Raw genomic sequence first — 25,801 nt, 5'->3', positions numbered from 1 at the left:
CCCAGAGCAAGCTATTCCGGTGGACCCAAAAAATAGCTAGACCCGATTCCCGGTCCCAAAAAGTATGCCGCGACGATCGCGGCAATTGCCATTTGAAAGAATTTAAAGGATAGTGCCGCCCTGGAGCCCACCGTCAGTACATACTCGTATGCTTTTGGGCAAAAGGCTGAGTTGCCCTGGAGTTCGGTCCCGCTTTATTGATGTGGGGAGTGGGTTCGTGTTCGAGATGTGGAGTTGGTGGCGGTTCAGAAGGGCATCTTGACGCGAATTAGGCGGAGATCTGAAATTGATGGAGATTCTGCTTTTGGGCAATGGATTGTAAGGCTTGTTTTGATGTTGAACATTCTAATATTGATGCCGTAATTGGGTGCATTTGTCTTCCGGTATTTCGCGATAATCGCTGTCTCTGCGGAATCAGCATTTTCATTGTCGTCTGTGCTTTTGTCACACCTTTTCTTTTGTCTCTTCTTCCGGCTGTCGCGGCAGACTGATATTCTTAACTAATCTAAGTTTACCTGAAATATCTCCGAACAATTCCCAATTTCCTTCTTACATTCAGTTCGTATCAACCTTTCCGACGCAGCGTAAGTGTGGTCCCTAACATTCATGGATGTGCCCCCAAATTTACCCTCTCTCTACATTCAAAAATTTTATATCTGTCTTATGTCCCCGTGGCACGCTCTTGCGTACGTTGGATCTGAATTCACATGGTCTTATCGATATAATGCAAGCGAAACAAAGCATTCGATCATTTTGGTGAAACTAAATTACTAAACAATTTCGATCTCGGCGAGAACCATGATCCAAGGTACTCTCATTGCTTTTGAGTCTAACATTTCCCTCCGAAGCCCCCGGCATGAAAAGGAAACCTTGGAATTGACCTTGTGTGAATGTCTTAACTCAAGCAATAGACTGGCATTGAATCTGTGGATTGAGCAGAGTTTCATTGTTAGGAAGAGTATTATTGCGCATAGTGGCGGTTATAATAAGCGTTGGGCCGAAAAAGTCCTTCCAGGCAGCAAAATACACATTTTCCTGTAGAGGGATCACTTTAGGACATGAGCCACGGGATCGAAATAAGTGCCTCTTGAGAGCCTGTGCTGCTTATAGCAGCTCCTGCTCCACCGTCGCGTTGAATCTCAATATTGTCGTCTGGATGATGTCTGATAGGCCAATCGCAGTAGAATAATGGCAATGGTTTCCTGATTCAGGTGAAGCCCAGGATTTACAATGGATAGCATTATTCAAGGTGAGATAAATATTCTCTGAAGAGCTGCTTTGTCTTGTTGATTTTTCTTCTCCCGTCAAGAGCTTAGAACATTGCGCAATGAGTTGCGTCAAGTCAGTAAATGCTGAATTTGCAAATCGTTTGTTAAATGGAACATGTGCTTTTAAAATGAACTATATCAATACTCTGGGGGCAGTTCATTACAACATGAGTGTTGAGTATGGAAAATCATAGCGGATACGACTTGCCAATACTGTTATCAACAGCAATCTTCTGTTTTGAATTCGTCCAATGGATTCACACATCTCGGAGTGAACAGCGTTCTCTGGCACGGCAACAACGAAGGCCAAGAGTCAAGTCGGGGCTATAAGTTTGAGAGTGCCACAGACTGCCTGGAAGAGAATTTAGATTTACTGAGAAACAGGTGCCATGGGATAATTCTACTATTGTATGCACGGTTGATTAATGGGTCTCAGCTGTACATTCAAAAAAAGAATGTGTTTCTCAGTCTGTACCAGCATACCAGGAGATTCCAGAGAGCGGTCAACAGTGAAACACTCAACTTGAATTCAACTTTGAATTGAATGAATCCGAAGCTGCTGTGGTTAAGGAATACTACACATGCTATACCAGAGATGGTTGACTGGTCCTATGCTATGATCGATAACAGATTTAAACTTGTACACAATACTGAACATCATATGCATCAGCCATAAAATAATCGTGCCGCTGGTATTTCGCTATCTGACCAGCCAATTTGGACAATCGATGCCAAATACTAAATATCCTGGTCATAGCACTTCCAATTACCCCACAAAGGACAGAGGAACTAACGCTAGTTGGTTAAACACAACAATTTCAGCCTCAGGCAGCGAGATCGACCAACTTCCATCAGATTCGCTGGTGGCGGAGAGCGGGTGACATAATCTGGATTAGGTCATCCTCTATCGTCACTCACTCACGGCGGGTACCTGGGAAGCTCAACACCTATCCTCATCTTCATCTCCTCGCCGTCAGATCCTTTCCCTGGTCTGCTGGTTTCTTTCCCATCTCCATCGTCCTTTGAATCCTTCGTCTTTATTTCGTTCAATCATTCGAGCTACCACTCCGCCCGCTCGATTGTGATCTCCCCAACGTTTGCCTTGTTCAAGCTCCGCTCTCGTCAACGTCACATATCTCAGATCCTTCACGATGTCCGCCGAGCCGGAACACACCCACGAGAAGAAGAGGGTTAACCTCAGGTACGTCCATGGCTGACTCACTTTCAGTTTTTGCAATTCAAATGACTAACGGTGATACTAGGGATGCTTCAGGTGCCGAGCACAAGGAGGTGGGTTGAACAACCTGGCAATACAGCTTGGCCTACATAGACTCTAACATGACGCAGGAACTTGACACCTCTACCGCTATCCTCAAGAAGAAGAAGAAGCCTAACTCCTTGATGTAAGGACCCCCATTGATGATAGGTCTGCATGGAGGAGGATACTGACACCTCATTAACAGCGTGACGGATGCCGTGAACGATGACAACTCAGTTATCGCTCTTTCCAACAACACTATGGAGACCCTCCAACTTTTCCGCGGTGATACAGTTCTGGTGAAGGGCAAGAAGCGGAAGGACACTGTTCTAATCGTCCTGGCTGATGATGACCTGGATGATGGAAGTGCCCGCATCAACCGTGTTGTGCGACACAACCTCCGTGTCAAGCACGGTGATGTTATTACCGTCCACCCTTGCCCCGATATTAAATATGTACGTCTAGGTTTTGCCACTTCTTTCCCTGGTGTCTTTTACTAACCGTATCTCTTACTTTCTCCAGGCTAAGCGCATTGCCGTCCTGCCTATCGCCGATACCATCGAGGGTCTCACCGGCTCCCTCTTCGACGTCTACCTTGCTCCTTACTTCCGCGAAGCCTACCGACCAGTCCGCCAGGGTGACCTGTTCACAGTACGAGGTGGTATGAGACAAGTAGAATTTAAGGTTGTGGAGGTCGATCCCCCAGAGTACGGCATCGTCGCGCAAGACACCATTATTCACTGCGAGGGCGAGCCCATCCAGCGTGAGGATGAGGAGGGCAACCTCAATGAGGTTGGCTACGATGACATCGGTGGTTGCCGGAAACAGATGGCTCAGATCCGTGAATTGGTCGAGCTGCCTCTCCGCCACCCTCAACTGTTCAAGTCCATTGGTATCAAGCCTCCTCGTGGTATCCTTATGTACGGCCCCCCGGGTACTGGTAAGACCCTCATGGCCCGTGCCGTTGCCAACGAGACCGGTGCTTTCTTCTTCCTGATCAACGGTCCCGAGATCATGTCCAAGATGGCCGGTGAGTCCGAGTCCAACCTCCGCAAGGCCTTCGAGGAGGCCGAGAAGAACTCCCCCGCCATTATCTTCATCGATGAGATCGATTCCATCGCCCCCAAACGTGAGAAGACCAACGGCGAGGTCGAACGCCGTGTCGTCTCCCAGCTTCTTACTCTTATGGATGGTATGAAGGCTCGCTCCAATGTCGTCGTTATGGCCGCCACCAACCGTCCCAACTCCATTGACCCTGCCCTCCGTCGCTTCGGTCGTTTCGACCGCGAGGTCGACATCGGTATTCCCGACCCCACCGGCCGTCTCGAGATTATGTCCATCCACACCAAGAACATGAAGCTCGGCGATGATGTCGACCTGGAGACTATTGCCGCTGAGACCCACGGTTACGTCGGTTCCGATCTGGCCTCGCTGTGCTCTGAGGCTGCCATGCAGCAGATTCGCGAAAAGATGGATCTCATCGATCTTGATGAGGATACAATTGAGGCCGAGGTCCTCGACTCCCTTGGTGTTACCATGGAAAACTTCCGCTATGCCCTGGGTGTTTCCAACCCCTCTGCGCTGCGCGAGGTTGCTGTGGTCGAGGTTCCCAACGTCCGCTGGGACGACATTGGTGGTCTGGAGGAGGTCAAGCGCGAGCTTATCGAGAGTGTCCAGTACCCAGTGGACCACCCCGAGATGTTCCAGAAGTTCGGTCTCTCGCCTTCTCGCGGTGTGCTTTTCTACGGTCCCCCTGGTACCGGTAAGACCATGCTGGCCAAGGCTGTCGCCAACGAGTGTGCTGCCAACTTCATTTCCGTCAAGGGTCCTGAGCTGCTGAGCATGTGGTTCGGTGAGTCGGAGAGCAACATCCGTGACATCTTCGACAAGGCTCGCGCTGCCGCTCCTTGCGTTGTCTTCCTTGACGAGCTGGACTCTATTGCCAAGTCCCGTGGTGGCTCCGTTGGTGATGCCGGCGGTGCTTCCGACCGTGTTGTCAACCAGCTTCTGACTGGTAAGCATAACCCCCTACTCTCTTCAATCTGAACATTGCTAACATTCGAAACAGAGATGGATGGTATGACCTCTAAGAAGAACGTCTTCGTCATCGGTGCCACCAACCGTCCTGAGCAGCTCGATGCTGCCCTTGTCCGTCCTGGCCGTCTTGACACCCTCGTCTACGTTCCCCTGCCCGACCAGGCTTCCCGTGAGGGTATCCTCAGGGCCCAGCTCCGTAAGACCCCCGTCGCCGGCGACGTCGATATTCCTTTCATCTCCAGCAAGACCCACGGTTTCTCTGGTGCCGATCTTGGTTTCGTGACCCAGCGTGCCGTCAAGCTCGCCATCAAGGAGGCCATTTCTCTCGATATCGAGAAGACCAAGGCCCGCGAGGCCGCCGGTGAGGATGTCACAATGGATGACGAGGATGTGGATGAGGAGGACCCCGTCCCCGAGCTTACCCGTGCTCACTTCGAGGAGGCCATGAAGACAGCCCGCCGCTCTGTCAGCGATGTCGAGATCCGCCGCTATGAGGCCTTCGCTCAGAGCCTGAAGAACTCTGGAGGCAGCAGTTTCTTCCGCTTCCCCTCTGCTGGTGAAGTCCAGAACAACGACACATTCGGCGAAGCCGGCAATGATGACAGCCTCTACGATTAAACGGGTTCTTTTTTTTTCCTTTTGTTTTCTTTTGCCCCCCCTCTTATTCTCCGCTCCGGTTGACGACTTGTGCTTTCTGCTTTCTGGGCCGTTTAGTTCTTCGGCCGGGGTTTTGCGCTGAAGATCAATCATATGGGTAGATCGTTTCTGAGGTTGGGGAACTTGCTTTGAGAATGGGGCTTCGGTTCTGTTCTTGTCGATTTGGTTTTTTCCTGTTCTTCCCCTCATACAATGTGCCATAATAGCAATACAACTGGAGAAATCTCTATGTTCATATCGCTTCATACATCAAGTTATAGTGTAGTTGTCCAGTCGTGTCTCTTGAGCATTAACCTCCGAGTCGTTTTGATACTATGCTGTCTTGATATTCATATTAGATGCCTAGGTAGCTCCAGCTCCCATTGCATAGAATTGCAAGTATTATGAAAGTTCCAAGGGTATAAAGATAATCCCCAAGTTAAAGTTCGGGTTCATTAGACTATATATTACTAGTATTTACTTTGCAAAAATTTCAAGCTTTAAGAATATTACAGTTATCCATTATCGTATATGCACGTAAGCTCTAATATGAGGGGGGAATGAAGCGCTTCATAGAAACGGAAAACGACAACGGAAACCAAAAAGCCAACCCGAACGCCTAATTTGCAGAAACATGTTCGCTTCTAATCGAAGACTTTTTTTCACATCGTTCATTCGCATATATCCCCGGTTTAGAACTTGGGAGTAAAGCGACTCATAGCACGGATCTTCGCGCCGTAGAAGAAGAATAGAATGGGGATGGGAATCATGGCAATGGTGATGAAGCCCAAAACACTCGAAGCCCAGTTAACGCCCAGCTTGTGATACATCTGGGTCGCGAAGAGGGGGAATGCACCGCCGAGCGTGGATCGAATCAGGGTGTTCGCGGCGATAGCACTATTGGCGTACATCATATAAACGTCAATGATGTAGTTGAGACCCTGCATGAAAATAACCAGGATACCCATGCCAATTGGAATGCCGGCGATGACTTGGGGGGGCCCAGTGGACGTTTGGAGATGAGGTCCAGCCAAACCAGAAGAGACCGATAGGCAAGAGGACAGAGGCGATCATCATGGGGACAAGGCGTTCTTCTGGGACGACACGACCGTGCTTTTTCAGCTTGCGGGCGAAACGGGTCTTGGTGGTATAGACGATTAGGGTCACACCGCAGAGCACACCGATCATGATGCCGATAAAAGGGAGAGCGGCGACGCCTTCGGATTTCCAGCCGCGTACTTCGGAGAAGGAGACTGGGTAGGCCTCGAAGAAGAGATAGAGGATGCCGTAGACCAGAGCGAGGTAGATGGTGATGCAGATCAGGATGGGCTCCATGGCCAGCATCTGGAAGGGTCGCAGCAGGTACTTGTAGACGATATCGCTCATGCTAGGTTCATGCTCGTCAAGGAAGGAGTGTAGGGCCCAGTTACGGGTTTCGCGGCGCAGACGAGCAGCACGCATCTGGAGAAGCTTCGGGGAGTAGGTCTCGGGGACGATGATCAGGGCGAGGAGGCCGAAGAAGGACGAGGCGATGAGGGTGAGCCATGCGGTCCAGCGCCAGCCCAGGTAGGAATCGGTGACGAAACCGCCACTATAGATTTAGTTAGATATGATTCTGTGCTGATTTGGGGGTGGCCTTTCTTTTTCCAACTTACATGATAGGACCGAGGGTAGGACCCAGGAATGTAGCTGCGCTGAACATGGCAATGGCCACGGCACGATCAACGGGGTCCCAAATATCAGCCATAGCACCGCCCACCACAGCAAGAGGAGAGCAGCCAAAGACACCCTGCAGGAAACGACAGATCATGATGGTCTCGATATTCTGTGCCACGGCAACGGGAATCTGGAAGATTGCGAAGATAGCATAACCGGAGAAGAGAGGTAGACGACGGCCGTATAGTTCGCTGAGTGGAGCCCAGAAGAGAGGACCTAGAGCAAAGCCGAAGACTGTCAAACTGGTACCAAGAATCATGACTTCGGTCGAGACGTTGAATTCCTTCGCGGTGACCAGAGTCGCAGTCGAGAACACACTGCTAGCGAATGTGATCCACATAGTCATGGAGGACATGACAACCGTGATAACCCACTTGCGTATACGCGAAAAGTTCTGAGGGTTCTCAGGATCATCGGGGCCATCCCACTCGACGAGATTAGGATCCTTTTCGGTGGGCTTCTCTGGTTCAGGTTGGTTCTGCGCACTCTCAAGGTCGTTGTCATTGTCGTTATCATGAGATGATGGGAGCGACGGAGTGAGTTCCTTCTCGGTATTGGGGCCGATTGGCTCGGTGTGGTTGTTGCGGCCATCCATGCTTAATCGGGGGGTTGTTGTAGTGGAATCGAACTTGTCGACGGGCTGATTGGCCATTGCTGGGTTTGACGATGCAATGATGTCTGGCGGAGGAGAGGAAAGTGCAATCAGCTCAGTTGTGACTATCACCTTAGATCACTTTAAGTGCCAACTACTACTAGTAGCTACTAGTAAGTGTAACCCGGTGAGTGAGTACTAGAATCCCAAATGGTACTAGAAATGGTTGAAAGACCCTGGAACTGTGGGCATCCAGCAATATTTAAGCGCCATGGGATAGCTTTGTTCGTGGGTCTTCCATCAAGCAATCTAGAAGGAGAAGTTCCGGAGCTAAGCACCATTCGGAGTATAGAGCATGGGCCACCGAAGAAAACCTCGTGGGCAGCCCCATATTATTCGCGGGATTGCTCCACATGGTGGGTTATTTCCGTCAAAAAGCTCGACTGGGTTTAAGTCCGAGACGCGAGAGAGAGAGAGAGAGAGAGCGAGAGAGAAAAACGCGAGACACCGAACTTGAATCAGTGCCGCTCTTCCGGATGTGGCTCCTAGCGCGAGTTGCTTGTCTACGAGTACTACAAAGTAACCAATACTCGTCCAGTGCCAAGGCATATTTTGAGAGCAGTAGTGAGTCAGTTTTGCTGATAAACACGGAGACGGAGGTGGAGGTGAAGGGTGTATGAAACATAAAACAGCACGTTGCGATTGCGTAACTCGACATGAGTGGGGATTGAAGGTGAAAGATATTAAATGATATTGAATGATGATTCGACAGGGGATTCGGACTCGGCCAGTCGGCCTTCGCGTGGGCCCGAACGGCCGGGCGGGTCAGCCAAGTTATCCAGTCTCGGCAGATGCCGCCCTTCACATACGCCGAGTCCGTGAGTTGTCTCCGATTTGGATTACTTGAACTTGCTCTTGAACTTGAATTTCCCGAGATCTAGATCTCCTGGGGATCAGACAGGTTCCATTTGATGTGGATCTACAGACTGTGCATGTGATAAGATATCACTTCGTAAGGCTGGCACACTTCAGTTTAAACCTTGGAATTAGTAGAAATATAATCCGGAGATAATATACCCCGTAGTGCTATATACATATATTCAAGTTCTCGGTGTGTTTATTCAACCACTTCAACTTCACAATAGTACTAGTACCTGGCTATATTACTAGGAGTCTACTCTCGAGGTCTTGGACCTAATCAGGTACATAGAAACCTCAATGACATAAATGACATTGAAGACTAACTTAAGGCTAACTACCCCTCTACCCTGGAGCACATACAAACGGCCCCATCCACAACGTGACCTCAGCTGTCGGAGATAACCATGGAATCAATTTAAGTCCCGAAGTCCTAGTCCCGATTTTGTAAGCTGTTTTCAATCCTGCCAGGGTCTGGTACTGGCTTATTAGATGAATAAATGGCGATTTGATTATGACGTCGAGGGTTTAGTAGTACTGTAGTACTACTACTACTACTAGTAACGCGGGGTACTCAACCTTGGAAGGTATAGATGTCTACGGCCGGGCTATAGTTAAGTACACTAGTAATTGTGCTATCTGTTATTCTGCTCTATACTTCTAACCTTGGTGAAAAATATGCTGTCAACCTTGGAATGAATTCCTAGTGTTTATCAACAATCACAAATTTGAATAAAAAGAGGTACAATCAACTATCCTAATTTCAGGCAGAATATCCAAATATAATCCATGATCTATTATTTGATCTTATCTGCCAATATTTGTTGCTTGAATGTAGAGTGAGTGTATACTGTGATCGTGGTTGTGATTAAGGTCGGCAGGCGGAGGAGGATACAGAAAAGGACTCTGCTAAATTTGTTCAGATCAGTACAAGTAAGTATCTGAGTATTATAAAAGGTGATTATCACTCAGAAAACTTGCAATTGGAGGTAGTTGCTGCCATATCAGTCTCAAACTCGTAGTAGAAGTATGAATTGGGACGCGATCCCGTGCGACGCGTCTCGGCGGGCGGTCTACCCATTTCCGCGCACGATGTGTTCCTCGAAACCCTTTCTGCACCCATTCTCCCACCACTCCATCTCTTATGCGAGCCCCTCTTCATCATGCCTTCGCGCACTCGCAAAGCTCCCGCTGAGGAGCCGGAGGAGGACTCAGGCCTTCGAGGTCTGGCCTTCAACCAGCCGCTCTCATGGCGCGTGGGGCGTGCCGCCATCCCCATTGCCGATCTACTCGACCGTCTCCAGACCCTGGCCCAAGAGCTCCGCAAGCTCGAACAAGAGGAAATTGATAAGGAATCTTTGCGCAAGGTCTCTCAGGAGCTTTCCAGCGCCAACTTACTAGCCCATAAGGACAAAGGAGTCCGTGCTTGGGCTACTTGCTGTATCGTTGATGTCTTGCGACTGTGCGCGCCGGACGCGCCCTTTACCAGAAACCAGCTTAAGGTGCGATCTTCTTTGATCGCGACACGATATCACGTCGCTCTCAATTGAGAGTATTGTACTGACAACCTAACCCCAAAACAGGATATCTTCACATGCATCGTCACCTCAGTCATCCCCGCACTGGCCGATCCATCCAACGCCTACAATGCACAGCAAACTTACGTCTTAGGCTCACTCGCTGAGGTCAAGAGTGTCGTTCTTATGACAGACCTTGATCACCCCGACTCGCTCATCGTTCCTTTGTTCTCTAGCTGTTTCGACATCGTCTCGGGATCCTCAAAAACATCCACTGGGGAGGAAGTTGCGAAGGGCGTGGAATTCGACATGACGCGGTTGCTGGTGACGGTCATTGATGAAACACCCGTCTTGGCTGCTGAAGTAGTCGACACGATTGTCGCACAGTTCCTGCGGGTTGACCCCCGAGTGCTGGATAATCCCAAGAAGGGCAAACGCGCCGACGCGCCAATTGATACTAAACAAGATACCCTCCTGTTAAAAGACTACCCGCCTGCCTACAACATGGCCAAGGCGATCTGCCAGGCTTGCCCCGAGCGCATGACTAGTCACATCAGTCAATATTTCAACAATGTCATCATTGACGCATCCGCCCCTGGACAATCGCACGGTTCGAAGGGTGGCTCCCACAAGCCGAATCTCGACGACTCAGACGAGGAGGGCGAAGATATCAAAGAGTTGAGCAAAGCTCATCGTCTTATCAGGGAGCTTTGGCGGGCCTGTCCTGAGGTCTTGCAGAATGTGATCCCGCAGGTCGAAGCTGAACTGTCTGCCGAGTCGGTGGCGCTCCGCTTGCTAGCAACGCAGACTATTGGAGATCTTGCGGCAGGAATTGGTGTTGCCGGTCCCCCTCCATCTCCTCCAATGGACCCAGCGGCGTACCCGCCAGTGACCCTGGAGGGATATGCGCAGACGGTCACACAACCTAACATTCTTTTGACACCAATTTCTCCGAAACCCTTTTCCCAAGTACACAACTCGGCCTATGAGGCATTCCTGAGTCGCCGGCAAGACAAGACGCCTTCAGTGCGTGCTGCTTGGGTCACGGTTATCGGGCGCATCCTCTTGACATCGGCGGGTGGTTCCGGCTTGAGTCAAAGCGAAGAGCAGGGCCTCGTCAACTGCCTTGTCACATTGCTGCAGGACGCTGATGAGAAGGTTCGTGTTGCTGCAGTTGATACGATTGGACAATTTGGCTTCAACCACGTTGTTCATAAACTCGGCGTCAAGGGCGGTTGCTCCACTCCGGATTCAGTATTTGCTGTTCTCGCAGACCGAGTCAAGGACCGTAAACCGCAAGTCCGTGAGCATGCGATGAAGATTCTTGCCCGGATATGGGCAGTGGCTGCTGGAGATATTGAACAAAACGCCGAACCCGTTGTGTCCCTTTTGAAAGATATTCCATCCAAAATCTTTGATTCTTTCTACACTAACGACCCAGAGATTCACATCCTTATCGACCGAGTGCTTTTCGAGACCCTGCTTCCGCTTAACTATCCCCCCCTCAAGTCGAAGCTCTCGCGTGGAGGCTCCAACCTGTCTCAAAAAGGAAAGGAAGAAGAAAGCCAAGGTGTGGGTGCTGATCAGGAAACCGATGTCGACAAAATCCGCGTTCGCCGGATTCTGGCCTTGCTTCGTGGCCTTGATGAGAAGGCCAGGCGCGTGTTCTTCGTCATGCTTCCTCGTCAACTGGCCATGAGATCGGCCATGACACTTTACCTCGAGGCATGTGAGAAATATAACGGCGGGGTAACCGACAAGGATGCAGATTCAGCCAAAGCGCAATTGTCGAGGGTTATCGACTCATTATCGAAAACCTTCCCTGATTCCTCGCGCGCCTCGGCGGACCTGTGGAAGTTTGCCAAGGTCCATGACCGGCGCAGCTACCATCTCGTTCGGTATTCCATGGACGCTACCAGCGATTATCGTACGGTGATCAAGGCGATGAAAGAACTTCAGAGAAGAGCCCAAAGTGCAAACAATTCCCCTTTGCTGGAGACTCTCACCACTCTTCTCTACCGATCTGGATCGTTGATCTTCAACCGCAGTCACATCCCAGCGATCATGAGTCTTTCCCGTACCGATGAAAATGGACTGGCCAGTGCTGCCCAGGAAATGTTGAAGCAGATATCTTCTCAGAACCCCGAGGTTCTGGAAGCTCAAGTTCAGGAGATGTGTAAAGACCTCGAGGCACAAGCCCCGAAGGCCAATTCTGCTGGCGATACTAGCGCCGAAGAGATTCTCAAAGCCTGTGCTGGTTTCGCGAAAAAGCTCCCGGCCAAACTGCCCAAGGAGCGCAAGTTCTTCCAGGCCCTCACAAACTACGCTCTTTACAGCACCTCACCGCGTTCCGCTAAGCATGCCGTTTCAATCCTCATGGCCACTGCTGACAAGAAAGAGATGTACGCCAAAGAACTTGTTCAAAAATGTGTCAAGAAATGGGCGTATGGATCGGATCACTCCCTTACCCGCCTTGGCGCATTGTCGCAGCTAAACCTTCTTGTCCCCCGCGAAGCAGATGAGGAAAGCGATGCCATCATCTCAATCGCTGTGAACCAGATTCTCCTCACGAACCGTTCTCCCGACACAAACGCTGGATACACATGGTCCGAGGCAGTTGACGAAGAGACTCAAAGCAAAGAATGGGCACTGAAAATCATTGTCAATCGCCTGCGAGCCAAGGATGGTTCTGATGACGAAGCGGACTTCCGGGAACATGCCAAGCCAGTGTATGAAACTTTGAATAAGCTTATCGCAGGCGAGGGCGAATTATCCAAGAAGAAAGATACCCCTTCATCTCAGAAATCGCGATTGCGTCTTCTTGCTGCCAGGTCTATTATCAAGCTATGTGCCTCAAACAGTCTTTGCGATCAACTCTTGGCCCCGGTGGACTTCAATTCGATTGCTTTGATAGCTCAAGACCCACTTCTTCAAGTCCGAAAAGGCTTCATTGATCACTTGAAGAAAAAGCTGGTTCAAAGATCCTATTTGTCTCATCGCTGGTATATCATCCCATGTTTGCTGGCATTTGAACCCAACACTCTCTTGAAGGAAAGCACACTCACATGGCTACGATCACGCGCCGCGCACTTCTCCCAACAGGCCCAGGCAAGCGGAAAACGGACCGAGCAGACCATGGTCATGGAATTAATGTTTTCCCGTCTCTTGTCCCTCCTTGCCTATCATCCAGACTATCCGTCTGATGATCTCGATGAGTCGACTAGGCTTGGTGACCTGAGCGACTTTGCACGATACATCGTTTTTTACCTCCTCGCTGTCGCCAATGAGCATAACCTTTCATTGATCTTCCACGTTGCGCAGCGTGTCAAGCAATTCCGTGACGGTATCACCAAAACCGACGAGATCTCAACCCGCTTGCACACCTTGTCAGATCTCGCCCAAGCAACCATTCGACGATTTGCCGACATTTACTCACAACAACATAAGTTCGGCGGCGCTAGTGGCGGGGCGACCAACCTCTTACAGACATACCCCGGCAAGATGGGCGTCCCTAGCTCTCTTTTCTCTTCCATGAACAGTCACCGAGAGGCTCAAGATGTCGCCGACAAGAACTTCCTACCTGATGAGCTAGACGACATGCTGGACCGTGTTGTACGAAGTGCCATGAAACCGAAGAACTCCTCTCACAGGGACCAGGCCGGTTCTGCGAAGAAGCGGAAGCCTGAGTCTCTTGACGCCAATGGAAACCCTGCGAAGAAGGCACGCAAGGCAAAGCCGGGTCGGCCACGCAAGTCTGGATCCAATGTGGGCTTGCCAAGCAAGAGCCCTCGCCGCAAGACTAAGGGTGACGATGGATGGTCGTCTGATGGAGGTGGCGCTGCGGAGCTTAGCAAATCTGCCCGGCGCCGAAGCAGCCGAGGCACTACGGGTGTCAGCTATGCAGACAAGGACACTGACGAAGATGAAATGGAGATGGAAAAATGGGAAGGAGCCAAGGAGGCTGAAAAAGATACCGAGGACGAGAGCGAAGGCGAGGAGATGGAAGAAGACCAGGAGGAAGTCGACGACTCCTCCGCTACCGAGGAACCTGCACAAACGAGCGAGAAGGAAAATTCACCACCAGCCCGCGCCAAGCGAGGTGCCAAAGCGTCCGAGGCCAAAGCCAATCAGGCCAAGAAGCCGGTAACAACCACTCTGCCGACACGTCGTTCATCTCGACGGGGCTGAGCGAATCTACGCTTGAGCACGACTACTCCGAGAAGAATACCCCTGGCTTTATTGTTTCGACTGTTGCTGTTGTTCCATGGCATCGTTTCATTTCACTCATGTGGCAAGGAGAGTGTCCATGTATTTCTTCATGTTTCTCATTCATTATCCCGTTCTTCGCCTATCTGCTGTTGATGACATTTCGAGATGTATACCCACTTGCTTTTGATGTCCCCATCAGCCTGTTCAGCATCTCGTTCCATGATGCCTGTTTTGCCTATTTATTCCACGTCAAATATCATCTTTTATGTAACTAGCTCGCCTTCACAGCAGGCCCCATCTGGCTATCCAATTGAACTTCACGAAACCCTTACGCTTGAAGTTCCACCTCTAGTTTGTAAAAATTAGTTCGAGAAATGGGCAGCAACTAGCTTTAGGTGACACGTCAATCATACAACATGAGCTGAAAAATATTTCCGATGAATGTTGTGACAGTCTTGATCAAATGCCGAGTGCATAAATAAATGGCTAGATGAAGCCACAAACTATTTACTGCTTATTTCCGGTCTTACGATGCAATTGCGGGGTGAAACAGAGCCTGAGATCGGTGTATCAAATCCGATGTGGATTAAGTCTGGTGCGGGGAAAGATACCAGACTTGGTAACCGACGGCGATTGATAGCCAGCATCTTACTCGCTGCTGAGTCAAGTCACACAGCGCCATATTTCCGAAGAGTTCAATAAATGTGCTCGCGGGCAGCCCTTTTGCAAAGTTTCTCATCTCGCACTGACCAGTTGTTTGGTCCTACTACCGTCTCTTACGCACTATGTCACAACTTCCGTCGATCCGTTGGGGTATCTTGAGTATGTGTTCCTATACCAAAAAAAATGTAGCGAACCAGCCAATTGACTCGTAAAAGCCACGGGAAAAATCGCTTCCTGGTATGTGTACGATCTGGTCCTCTCTCGCCCAGATGCGAAAGTTCGCCATATAGTGCAAGCCATCGGAACGTCAGATGTGAAAAGGGGGAAATCTTTCGCCCAAAAGTACTGCCCAGAAGAGAACCCCAGCATATATGGTAGCTACGAGGAAGTCTACCAGGATCCGAATGTCGACATCGTCTATATCGGAACGCCACACGCTTTCCACAAGAAGAATTGCCTGGATGCCATCGCAGCAGGAAAAAAATGTACTCTGCGAGAAGCCTTTCACTCTCAATGCCCATGAGGCAAAGGAAGTTTTCGAAGCAGCCAAGCAGAAGGGAGTCTTCATCGCCGAAGCAATGTGGCTCCGCCATCGACCGCTAGTCCTCGAGCTCCAGCGTCTCCTTCATCAAGAGAAGGCAATTGGCGAGGTTTTCCGAGCAACATCCGACTTTGGATCCGAGCTCGACATTCCAAATTTGCCCTTGGACAAGTATTATCGCCAGAACGCGCTGGGAGCGGGCTCTTTACTCGATATGGGCATCTACTCATTGACATGGGTGATGCTAGGTCTTGACGACCCCGGGCTTGTAGCGAATCGGGAGAAGCCGAAGATTCTCGCCTCACAGGATCACTGGGAAGACATCGAGACAGCCACCAGTGCCATTCTGCAATACCCTGGAAGACAAGGAATTTTCACTTCCACAACCAAGGCGAGCGGAAACCCTGACCTGCTCGCTCGCATTTATGGTACTACTGGGTCTATTGAGGTCCATGGTGGCTGCCCCTCACTGCCAGAAGGTTTCACTGTCTATCCGCCATTTGAAGGAGAGCCTGGTGGGAAAGAGGCGGATAGTAAGATCACTCGGGGCCGAGAAAGGTTGTATGACTTCAAAGCTCCGGGGCGCGGCTTTCAGTACCAGGCTGATAATATCGCTTTGGATGTGCTGAATGGAAAATTGGAGAGCTCTATAATCCCCCAAGCTGAGACCATTCGAGTGATGGAGATCATGGACGAAATTCGGCGACAGGGAGGTACACGATACCCAGTGGATTAGATTTTTGAACATTTATAGTCGAAACCCAATAATATGACCTAGTACTACACCTTATGCGAGATATCTATGGTTATTTGAATAATGGAATTCATTTATTCCAGACCTTTTGAGGTGCATCAATTTCGACCCTATCTGGGAAGGTTGCTAATAGGCTTAAGAAATAGGCATAAGAGACCGGTTAAGTGTCCGCAATTGGGGTTTTATTTTTGCAGAAAACCCTGAGCACTTTGCAAGCCACATTTCCATTATTTTGCAGATACTCCTGTATGGCATCGCCACATCTCATAACCATTCGGCAACTAATAAAACTTTTAGAATCCTGGGGCAAGGGACTCATGGCGTTGGCAGTTTGCGCCGCGTCATATGCGACTCGATGAATTAGCACCACTAGGCTCGGGATGAACGACTCATCAGGTAAATAGTCTGCCGCAAAGTGTTGGACAAATTGGTCATGTTCCTTCGCTTTTATCATTCTGAGCAATTCTAAGCAGCGGTTATACATGGCAAACTTTAAAAAAGATTGAAGGCTCTTCTTCAAACAAACTTGAATTGCATTTCAAGAGGTCCAGAAGTTGTGTGGTGCCAATTTTTTGCGCTTGATTTGGCTCGTGTTGGAGAATTTGAAGAAGCAGAAGCAGAAGCAGTATTAGGGTGCTCAGATACGACAAAGATCAAGCTACGTGAATACCAGGCCATATATAGTACTAGCGGTTCGATGAAAGTAGTAAGCTTGAAGAGAGAAGGGAGAAGAGGAAGAGGAATCAGGAGCTAGATGCAGATAGATGCCGGCGTAGATGTCATCAGATCAAGGTAATTAGGTAACAAGGTAACAACCAGGGTTCATTGCAAGTAGAGGAGGAAGCAGAAGATGAAACAGAAGGACGACAATGAGATCAAGATAGATTCCTAGAAGTAGGCATCAAACATGTGATTCATTACACAATTGGCGTCTTATTTTTGCAAAAAGCCTTGAGTTCTTTGCAAGCCACATCGCCATTCTTTTGCAGATATTCCCGCATGATATTGCCACAGCTCATCATAATTCGGCTCCCAAAAAGCAATTCAGGAAATCGGGATGAGAGCTTCAGGCCGTTTGAACATTCGTCTTGGTTACTTACGATAATGTGAATCAGTAGCACTATGTATGGGAGCATCAATTGATTAGGCATATAGTCCGATGCAAAGTGGTAGACAAATGTGTCGTGTTCCTTCGCCTGGATCTGTCTCAGCAATTCCAGTGAGCGACTGTGCATGCCAAAGTAGTTGAAAAGGATCATCGGCTCCTCTTCAATCAATTTGCTCTTTATGAGGGTCAGCAGTTGTATGGTGTCAATGCTGTCCCTTTGGGCCTTGGAATTCCGAAGCGCCTTGTTGCCACCTTTGGCACCGGACTCCTTGGAAAGCTTATCCAAGATCATGTAAATGTTTTTAATCCCAGAATCTCCATCAATCCAGGGAATGTAAAGACCGCGGAACAAAGTAGAAATGGGGGTTATCGGTTCAAGAGGTTTAGGATTCTTTCCCTTGGGTCGACGGGAGTCTTGTTCTTTGCGGCGATTGCGGGCAAACTGCGTAGCTGATGACATCCCCGAGGCAATTTGCAGTCTCTTCAGAGAGTCTTTTCTATCTTTTGGTCGGGAGCCAATAAAAATATGTGATTCACCGTGTATCTTAATGAAAGCCTCCATGTCGGGCCAGCTCAAGTCCTTGTGAAACGGCCCTTGTTTGACAAGGTTGTAAAGGAAAGCCATAGGTTGAACATCGTACCAGCTTGAGACAAGTGACTTACCAAGAGCTTGCATCCGAATATTGAGGTGGAACATAGTCAATCCGCAAAGAATTGCATGCTGGGAAAAGAGCACTCGCTCCTTGGGCATACCTTCGCCAGGGAGCATTTCCCTACTGCATTTGAGAAGATAAATTGGGTCTGGAGTAATCCAGTAGTCGATGCTCAGTTGTAATCTCCTGATCTTTTCATCCATTTCCTTTGGCCAGAACTTGGGCTGGGGGTGTGAGTTTGAGAGCTTCCAGTATTCATTGATATACTTTGACATGCGCAATCCGGAAATTCGAAGATCCTCAAAGGCTCCTGGTGTGGCTTGGCGCATAGTATGATGGACGTCAAGTAGGATCTGAGTAGCAAAGCAAAGCCATGGCGTAACCTTTTTGGTCTTGCAAAACTCTGTCAATCCTTCGGATATCGCATCCATTGCGAGAATCCGAATGTTGGACCTACTTAGTAGGCAGAATTCAGGCAGTAGTTGGCAAAGGATGATCTGGTCTTCACTGCGCTTCTGGTCCACATACCTTTTATCCTCGGTTGCTTTGGGGTTAGTGCTGAGACAACCTTTCGTGAAGACCGGCAAGTGGTTCAGTGGAAGAATTTCCGCAAGTGAATCTAGGAGAGCCAAGGTCGGTAGATAGCACCAGTTGGCTACATCGGCCATCTTCTCGTTGTATAATGGACCGATTTCAAAGGCCGGATCCGTGGAGCTTCCCTGTGCAATAGCAACAGTCTTAAAGACAAGCCATTGCAGCTTATCATTCGTGGTCTCACAGGTGTCCCATTCGTGTACCAGCTCCTTCAACATATCTTGTGCAAGCTGTAGAGTACTGTTGGTTACAACGGCAGCATTCATGAGATCGATCTTCTTCTCGCAGTATTCCAGCCAAGTATCAGATATAAATGTCCGCATGTCGTGAAGATCATGAAATAAGCAAAATGCTTTGAAGAGGATGTGGTCCAAGTGTGCTTCGGCTGCCTCACCTTCATCGCTTTCGTCGAGCTCCACCTTGACGAGCTTCAGTGTTGCGGAAGAAACAAACTGTCCCTGCCCCTGGGAATCTTGTGGTTCCTCAACAGTGAGTACAGAGAATTTGTTCATGAAAGTCTCAAGGTCGGCATCGCAGGCTTCGACCTCCGGGGGCGAATGTGATTGCTGAGCATCTCGGTTGGAAGGCTTTGCTGTCTTCCGCTCCAAGGTCTCGCAGGTCGCTTCCAGCGCAGAGATGAATTTGACGTGACGCTTGTTATTCTCCGACTCACCCTGCTCCAAGAACCAGCTTGTGACCTGTTTTCTTAATTTGATGGCTCGTTTGACAATGGAAATAACCTGCTTCGGCACAGGGAGGGTCGACTCGGCGACAGCTTCAGCGAGTACTTGAAGATCCCTGACGGTGGTGATATACTGAATGGACCCATGGGCTTCACTCGGTCTGTTCTTCTTGTGCTTTCTTTTGTTATTTTTCTTGTTCTCGGTCTCATTCAACGAAAGGGCGATGGCGGCAAGGTTACTGGGTTGGTGGCCGCATTTGCTGGCGGCCTCAAATAGCCAGGTTGCAAAACTGTTTGTGTCGTTCTTGTAGCGAATATAACTGCTTTGTAAAGATTTTGGTAGCATATGAATAGTAGATAAGAAGGAGCTATGGCGCCAACAATGGAAAGTATGTGGCGGTGGAGAGAAAAGAGAGAAAAGAGAGGAGAAAGAAAGAGAGAGAGAGAGAGAGAGAGAGAGACAATACAACCAAAACAGGAAGCCCTGGTGCCTGAGGCACTCACATCTCAACAGTAACTACCCAAGCAAATGTTTTGGTTCGGCTTCATCACAGATTCATGATACTATATACCTAGGTATGACCGTATGCGAGTGGTATCTCTTGTTCAATAAAGTCAATCTCATCTCCAGGGCTTGCTGGATCATCTGCTGGGCTTATTCTGCATCAGGTATTCTACTAAACTTGAATGTGCTAATTTTCTAAGAGTCGAGCTGACTATGAGAGTTGGAAACAGGAAACTACTAGGTGGAAGTCACCTGATATCTTGAGGCAGGTACGATACACAGAATGAATGTAGAGAGCAACGTCATCGGTTCAACTTTATATCTGAAAGCCACAGGGAAAGACGGGGAATACTAGTACAAAGAGAGAAGGAGCATAAGTAGAAAGAGAGGTACCAAGGGTCTGTGAATAGTCCAATTTTGCCTTCACTTACTCTATTTCAAGTTTTAACCCCGGATTCCAGAAGCTTGTTATTAATGGTGGTTCTCGAACCATGGGGATAGAACAGCCATGGATGGCACGTAACCAACCGATTTTGGCAACCGAGTTCCGAGCCGAAACCCGACACAAAGGAAACCGGTGCACTGGTGGCCTCCGATAGCATGTAACCTTGGTCTCATAATCATGGTACGAGTCCGGAGTATGCAGTAGCATAGGGGTAGTCGACTTTCGCTCAGGCCTTTTACTCCACCTTCCAGCCGTCTCTCACCAGTCTCCCGTCGATGGCCCGAGATATCCGGGCCAAGCCGACAGCAAGTATCGTATCGCAACCACGCGATTGGAGGAATTGCCCTGGAAGAGAACGTGGAGCTCACGAAATGAAGAAGCCTTCCAATTTAATTCCACAATACTAGCACCAGCCTAATAGCTTATCACTGGCCTGAGAACGTCGCCTCCCGTTGCCCGATTCAACACCACACCGAACACGATACCATGGTCGTGTCGATCCTATCCAACCCAAGCATTAGTGGAGAACGCCCCCAATTGCTTGTTGCTTGTGCTTGTACCCCAGCCATGTCAAGTGCACGGGCCTTAGCTTCAGCCCAGTGATGCTTAGCATTCCCTAGTATTTGTACCACTTTCCCCCCATTTTTTCCGGGGATAATTTCTGGTGATAATTCCCCCTCTCTGAAAAAACTAGTAATATACGCTTTGAACAAAATCCCAGCATGGAGAAACAAGAAATCGACGAGAATATTCGCCCTCCATCCTATTCAAACGAAATCCCCCCTTCTAGCAGCTTGATAAAGCCCCAAGCTCGTGAGCCTTATGATGCTAGCGTCAGCTTCGAGGAATACACCTACTATGCGGAAAAGACCAGGGCTGAACAGGAGCTGCTCGAGCCGCCCGTTTTGAATGTTCGACAGTTTTTTAGAAAGTCGAGTGACAGCGATGCGCTGAACCAGAATGTTACGACCCATTTGACTGAAGAGGATTTCACTGATCGCGCGAAGAGGCTTGAGATCTCTGATGAAGAATGGTCGAATGCTAGTCGGGCATTTAGGTCTGCCTCGTGGGGCGCTTGTGAGTTTTTATGTGTGTTGCGACGAGAAAGGATCTGTGGCTAATTTATTCGGCTAGGTTTCTACTTGATCACAACCGATATTCTTGGACCGTATGGATCTGGTTTTGCGATGGGAACTTTGGGCTGGGGACCTGGTAGGAAACCATAATCCAAAAATCCATGTCTCATTGGCCATTACTAATAAATCGCCAGGTGTCGCTTTCTACACAGTATTCGGACTGATGGTAGGGTATTCCGGATACCTCATCTGGCGCGTCTACATGGGTGTTGACAGCTTCGAATTCCCGGTGAAAAACTACGGCGATCTCGGATTTCGGACACTGGGTCATGGAGGCCGTCATGTTACGAATGTGATGCAGGGTATTGGATTGCTGCTTATAACTGGACAAGTGACGATCCAATATGGTGAGAATATCTCGCAAGTCTCGAAGTTCAAACTATGCTACGCCGTATGCCCAGTCCTGTTCGCCATTGCCGGATTCTTCATTACCCAGATCCGAACATTGAAGGCCTATGGATGGATAGCAAATTTGGCCGTTTGGTTGAATATCTTCGTTATTTTCATGACAATGGGTGTGATGGCGAACACGCCGCCAAATTTCCAGATCTCTACTCTGGGCTCTGCTGGCAGTGCTACTGACCCAACAACCATTACGCCCGTGGATGGTGTCTACCCGCCCATCATCCATTACAACAATATCCCCCCAGGAAATGGTCTGGTTGGATCCGTGAACGGCATGCTTTCTGGGGTGTTGGCCTACGCCGGTGCTCAACTCTTTGTCGAATTCATGGCCGAAATGCGACGCCCTCAAGATTTCATCAAGGCGATGTGGAGTGCCCAGTTCTTCATTTACAGTGTCTACCTCACGTATGGATGCGTGGTTTATCACCTGCAAGGACAATACAGTTTCAATCCTAGCTACCAGGGCGTCAGTATGTACGCCTGGCAAACCCTGGGCAATATGGTCACTTTGATCGCCGCTTTGATCGCCGGCGGTCTTTACGGGAATATCGGCATCAAGGTGGTTTACAATAACATCCTTGTCGATATTTTCAAAGTCCCGCCGATGGATACTCGACGAGGCAAAATCATATATGCGCTCTTGGTTCCCTTGTGGTGGATTATCGCTTTCATTATCGGTGCCGCTATCCCCGACTACTTCGGTTTTGTCAGTGTGATGGCCGCTTCGATGCTTCTCAATCTAAGCTATACTTTGCCCCCGCTCTTTGCACTGGGCTTTGACATACAGAAGAATTCGATTCGAGCAGAGGAAGGAGAAGGGTTCAACCCAGTTACCGGGCAGGTTATTAAAAATGGCTCAGCTACCCAGCGCTGGGCTCGTGGGTTCGTGTCTGGTGGCTGGTTCCAAATCGCGATCAATATTTGGCATATTATTTACTTTTTGGCTTCCTTATCCATGTGTGGACTTGGAATGTGGGCGGCAGTCGTTGGTAAGTTGATTGTGGAGCTCACCATTTACTGTTCCATCGCTAATCCGAATCGCAGGGATGATCGAGGCATTCAAAAATCCACAGTTAAACTCGTTTTCTTGCACCTCGCCTCTCAATCTGAACGCATGATTCAGTTTGTCAGGCAACGGGTTTTTGAATCGACTCAGGGAACACTGGTCGATGCTTTTAAGCGGCCCATCAATTAAACTGTACTCACTCACTTTCGTCTGCGGATAGGCTTTTGTAAATCAGCAATTGAAAAATTGATATGGCATCATAATCTTCCAAAAACTTAGAGGGCAACAAGACAATCCAATTGAGAGCCTGGTATTTACTGGTCTAACTTGAAATATTACTTGACATATCACACAGGAGCCGACAAACAGAATTAGAAGAAACTATCAAAAAAAAGCATTTGGATGCAAGGGCATCGAACGCCACTCCTGATACAAGAAACACAATTCAATTCGCTCTACCGCCGCAGGTTCAAGTCCTATACAATTCCAACAAACATCAAAAAGGCTTACATGTGTGCTTGAGACTAGGAGAGTTTGGGTTCAAAAGATGTAACATGGAGGAAAGTACATGGGATAAAAAGAAGATGTGTGAGTCGGGGAAGATCGAACACACGCTCTGGACGCCGTTGTCATGACTTCATCAAGGAATCTTATGACTAAGGCTGAGACCCAGGAGCTGGAGATGGAACTGCACCTAGGGCAGGGCTTGCACTGGCCGAGGTTACGCCGCCGGGAGCCGGGCTTGCGCTAGCGCTGTGAGCACTGTCAGTTCTGATAGGCACGCCGCCGCCAGATCGTACACGCTCCTCCACACGCTCTTTGTGTTGTCGATTGCGAAGGTGGACTTCGAAGTTGTCGACGGTCGTCATGGGCCCGGGGGTATACAACTTTCCAGGACAATCTAAGCAGCGAATTCGGGGAAGATACTGATATTTGACTTTTTGGCCGGCTGGGAGGTTGTTCGGGTTGGCGACGGGGGCGAGAGTTTCCATGTCCACCGCGGAGTAGCGCATCACTCCTTCAAACGAGTCATTGGGGTGAGCTTGTTTGAGCTTTTGTAGGCCTTCTTGTAGCCAACCGGGTGGTGGGGGCTGAACATGTCCGGGGTCAGCCTGGAACCAATAATTTAGAAAGCTAATATCTACTCACAGCGGGGACCCCAGGCTGGGGCGGATTCGGGGCATCGACAGCTCCACTTTGTGGTTGACGTTGTTGTGGTGGTGGTGCGTTCTGATTGTGGAGTCGTTGCTTGTCTGATGGAGGTGCCATCGTTCCGGAGGGCATTTGGGGGGTGTTGACAATGCTCTTGCCGTTTCGCAGGTCGATAAGCTTGTTGCGGGGAATCTTCAGTCGCACAATCAACTTTTCGGGCTCTTCCACACTCTCTTCGCGGTACTGCTGTCGTCGAGAAGACACTCGGGTCGGCTCCTGCAAAACAGGTTCTGGTGTTGCAGATTGCCCTAGGCTGGCACGAAGGGCTGCATGGGCTGCTGTTGCGGCACCTCTCATACCTCGTGTGCGAGCGGTTCCTTGGGCGAGGTTGGGACCGATTGCTGGAGACCCGACAGATGAGTCGTCACTATCGAAGTCATCTGATTCATCCTCTCCGCGCTGACTGGCTATTCCACGACGACGGCTAGAAACAGAGCGTTTGATAACGTTGCTTTCTTCGAAGGTCTGTGCCGAGTTGGGGATGACCGACGAGACGATCAGCGTACGAATTGTTCGTTGGCGATCCTTCAGATCAGGAAGAGCAGGGCCGCCACGGCGGTTGATGGATCGCTTTTGTCGGCGTTGTTCTCGGGATATAGAGATCTCGGTACGTTCGAGATCGGTCTCGTTCAATTCGTAGAGATAGGGGGTGTGCTCCTTGGCAGCTTGGAAGGGTCGGAAGGCGGATGAAACAGGAGTTGGGAGGAAAGAGGTGCTGAGATCGGGATCTTCGATGGGGCGACCATCGAACGGGTGGGCGACAATGTAGAGAGACTTGGTGAACAGTTGAGATTGCTCGCGAATAGAGTGGGCGATGGCGGTTGTGAATTCTCCTGACAGAGAAAGGTCATCCGTCATGCGCATGGCAAATTCTTCCGGTGAGTTTTGGGGATCATTAATATCCCACTCAAACTGGTCGATTAGAGTATGTTGCCCGATAGTGATGTTCAGCTTAATTAATATCCGCATCTCATCGTTCCGGTACGCTGAATACGGGAGACTGGGGTCGAGCGGTTCATCGTGCATGAACATTTGTGGATAGTAATCCATCAGCTGCTCCTGAATGGTCTGCGAAATCATACGCATAAGAGGAGTAGAGCTCTCCAGTGTAAGTCCCAGATCCTCCACCAACTTTTCAGCAAAAAGGTCGGGTGAAACGACGCGGTCGTGAAGATTCCACGTGAAAGTATCTCTAATCTTAATCTTCTCCCAGTCGATATCGAGTCGAATGGGGACAAGGTCCTCTGTCTGTTCATTTTGAATCTTCATATCCCGCCGCGAGACCCGCAGTTCTCGGGTCTTTTGGTTTCCTGGGCGCCGTCGGCTAGATGGATAGAGTAGTTGTGGATGTTGATTCCGCAAATCGGTGCGTTGGTTGCCAAATCCTTCGTAGCCTAGCCCATATAACGCGGCCGGGTTTCCCTGATTCTCACGGCGTATTTGCAGATAAAAATCCCGCTCTTCTCGCTTCTGTTGTTGCAATTCTTGACTCGGGTTTTTCCACGCAGTAGCGGCCGAATACTCAAACTCGCGATTGACATACTGCTCCAACAAGATCTTCTCCACGGGCGTCTCGCGTGTTCGGACGGCCAAGGTCCCTGAAGTGTCGGTTGATTGAATCACGGAGCCATCGCGCGACCGTTTCCTACTTTGCGCGGAACCATTTGTTCCATTGGATTGTGGGGTGCCATTCATATCATTATTGGCGTCTGCAGGTGCACCGGCCTTGGATTTCGCGCTCTGCTTTCCCTCGCCAATGATGTCTGGCGTTTGACCATTAGCCGGCTGGCCGGCCACGGTGTCGAAGGAGTCCAAGCCTCGGGCCCCCCGTATCGGACGCGCCAGAGCCATTCTGAGCGCCAGCCAGAGAGTCGGAGGGGGACTTCTCCTGTGGCGGAGAGCCATTCTGGAGATCGGGGGAGGGCATGATCGATAAAAAGTTGTGG

The 25,801-nt window shown here is 49.6% G+C and overlaps 7 protein-coding genes across 7 annotated transcripts; 4 read left to right on the top strand and 3 right to left on the bottom strand.

Annotated features, from left to right (window-relative positions):
• Nucleotides 1-2,419: 2,419 nt before the first annotated feature.
• Nucleotides 2,420-5,181, top strand: cdc48 (AAA family ATPase CDC48; the record flags this gene model as incomplete). The annotated part of the gene is made up of 6 exons (XM_056635803.1): nt 2,420-2,469; nt 2,531-2,558; nt 2,616-2,671; nt 2,732-2,981; nt 3,049-4,540; nt 4,595-5,181. The coding sequence occupies 6 exons, from the start codon at nt 2,420-2,422 to the stop codon at nt 5,179-5,181; spliced, it is 2,463 nt and encodes an 820-aa protein (XP_056486423.1).
• A 710-nt stretch (nt 5,182-5,891) lies between these two features.
• Nucleotides 5,892-7,567, bottom strand: N7509_011165 (MFS transporter; the record flags this gene model as incomplete). Its single annotated transcript, XM_056635802.1, has 3 exons — nt 5,892-6,140; nt 6,211-6,790; nt 6,855-7,567. 3 exons carry the CDS (start codon nt 7,565-7,567, stop codon nt 5,892-5,894), a joined length of 1,542 nt encoding a protein of 513 aa, XP_056486422.1.
• Nucleotides 7,568-9,588: 2,021 nt separating this feature from the next.
• Nucleotides 9,589-14,130, top strand: N7509_011164 (sister chromatid cohesion factor PDS5; the record flags this gene model as incomplete). The annotated part of the gene is made up of 2 exons (XM_056635801.1): nt 9,589-9,927; nt 10,009-14,130. The coding sequence occupies 2 exons, from the start codon at nt 9,589-9,591 to the stop codon at nt 14,128-14,130; spliced, it is 4,461 nt and encodes a 1,486-aa protein (XP_056486421.1).
• An 806-nt stretch (nt 14,131-14,936) lies between these two features.
• On the top strand, nt 14,937-16,091 carry N7509_011163 (Gfo/Idh/MocA family protein; the record flags this gene model as incomplete). The annotated part of the gene is made up of 3 exons (XM_056635800.1): nt 14,937-14,973; nt 15,030-15,229; nt 15,288-16,091. The coding sequence occupies 3 exons, from the start codon at nt 14,937-14,939 to the stop codon at nt 16,089-16,091; spliced, it is 1,041 nt and encodes a 346-aa protein (XP_056486420.1).
• Nucleotides 16,092-17,026: 935 nt separating this feature from the next.
• Nucleotides 17,027-19,492, bottom strand: N7509_011162 (uncharacterized protein; the record flags this gene model as incomplete). The annotated part of the gene is made up of 1 exon (XM_056635799.1): nt 17,027-19,492. One exon carries the CDS (start codon nt 19,490-19,492, stop codon nt 17,027-17,029), a length of 2,466 nt encoding a protein of 821 aa, XP_056486419.1.
• A 1,326-nt stretch (nt 19,493-20,818) lies between these two features.
• Nucleotides 20,819-22,755, top strand: N7509_011161 (putative amino acid transporter; the record flags this gene model as incomplete). Its single annotated transcript, XM_056635798.1, has 4 exons — nt 20,819-21,173; nt 21,231-21,308; nt 21,367-22,626; nt 22,682-22,755. The coding sequence occupies 4 exons, from the start codon at nt 20,819-20,821 to the stop codon at nt 22,753-22,755; spliced, it is 1,767 nt and encodes a 588-aa protein (XP_056486418.1).
• A 544-nt stretch (nt 22,756-23,299) lies between these two features.
• N7509_011160 (SWI/SNF chromatin-remodeling complex subunit SNF5) lies at nt 23,300-25,706 on the bottom strand (the record flags this gene model as incomplete). The annotated part of the gene is made up of 2 exons (XM_056635797.1): nt 23,300-23,755; nt 23,793-25,706. The coding sequence occupies 2 exons, from the start codon at nt 25,704-25,706 to the stop codon at nt 23,300-23,302; spliced, it is 2,370 nt and encodes a 789-aa protein (XP_056486417.1).
• Nucleotides 25,707-25,801: the final 95 nt, after the last annotated feature.

This window comes from Penicillium cosmopolitanum, assembly GCF_028827165.1.
Source record: "Penicillium cosmopolitanum strain IBT 29677 chromosome Unknown utg000009l:1.0-9042332.0:1.0-9050551.0, whole genome shotgun sequence".
NCBI classification, from domain to species: domain Eukaryota; kingdom Fungi; phylum Ascomycota; class Eurotiomycetes; order Eurotiales; family Aspergillaceae; genus Penicillium; species Penicillium cosmopolitanum.
Note: the sequence above shows the minus strand (reverse complement) of the source record. Positions and strands in the feature narration are given on the sequence as shown.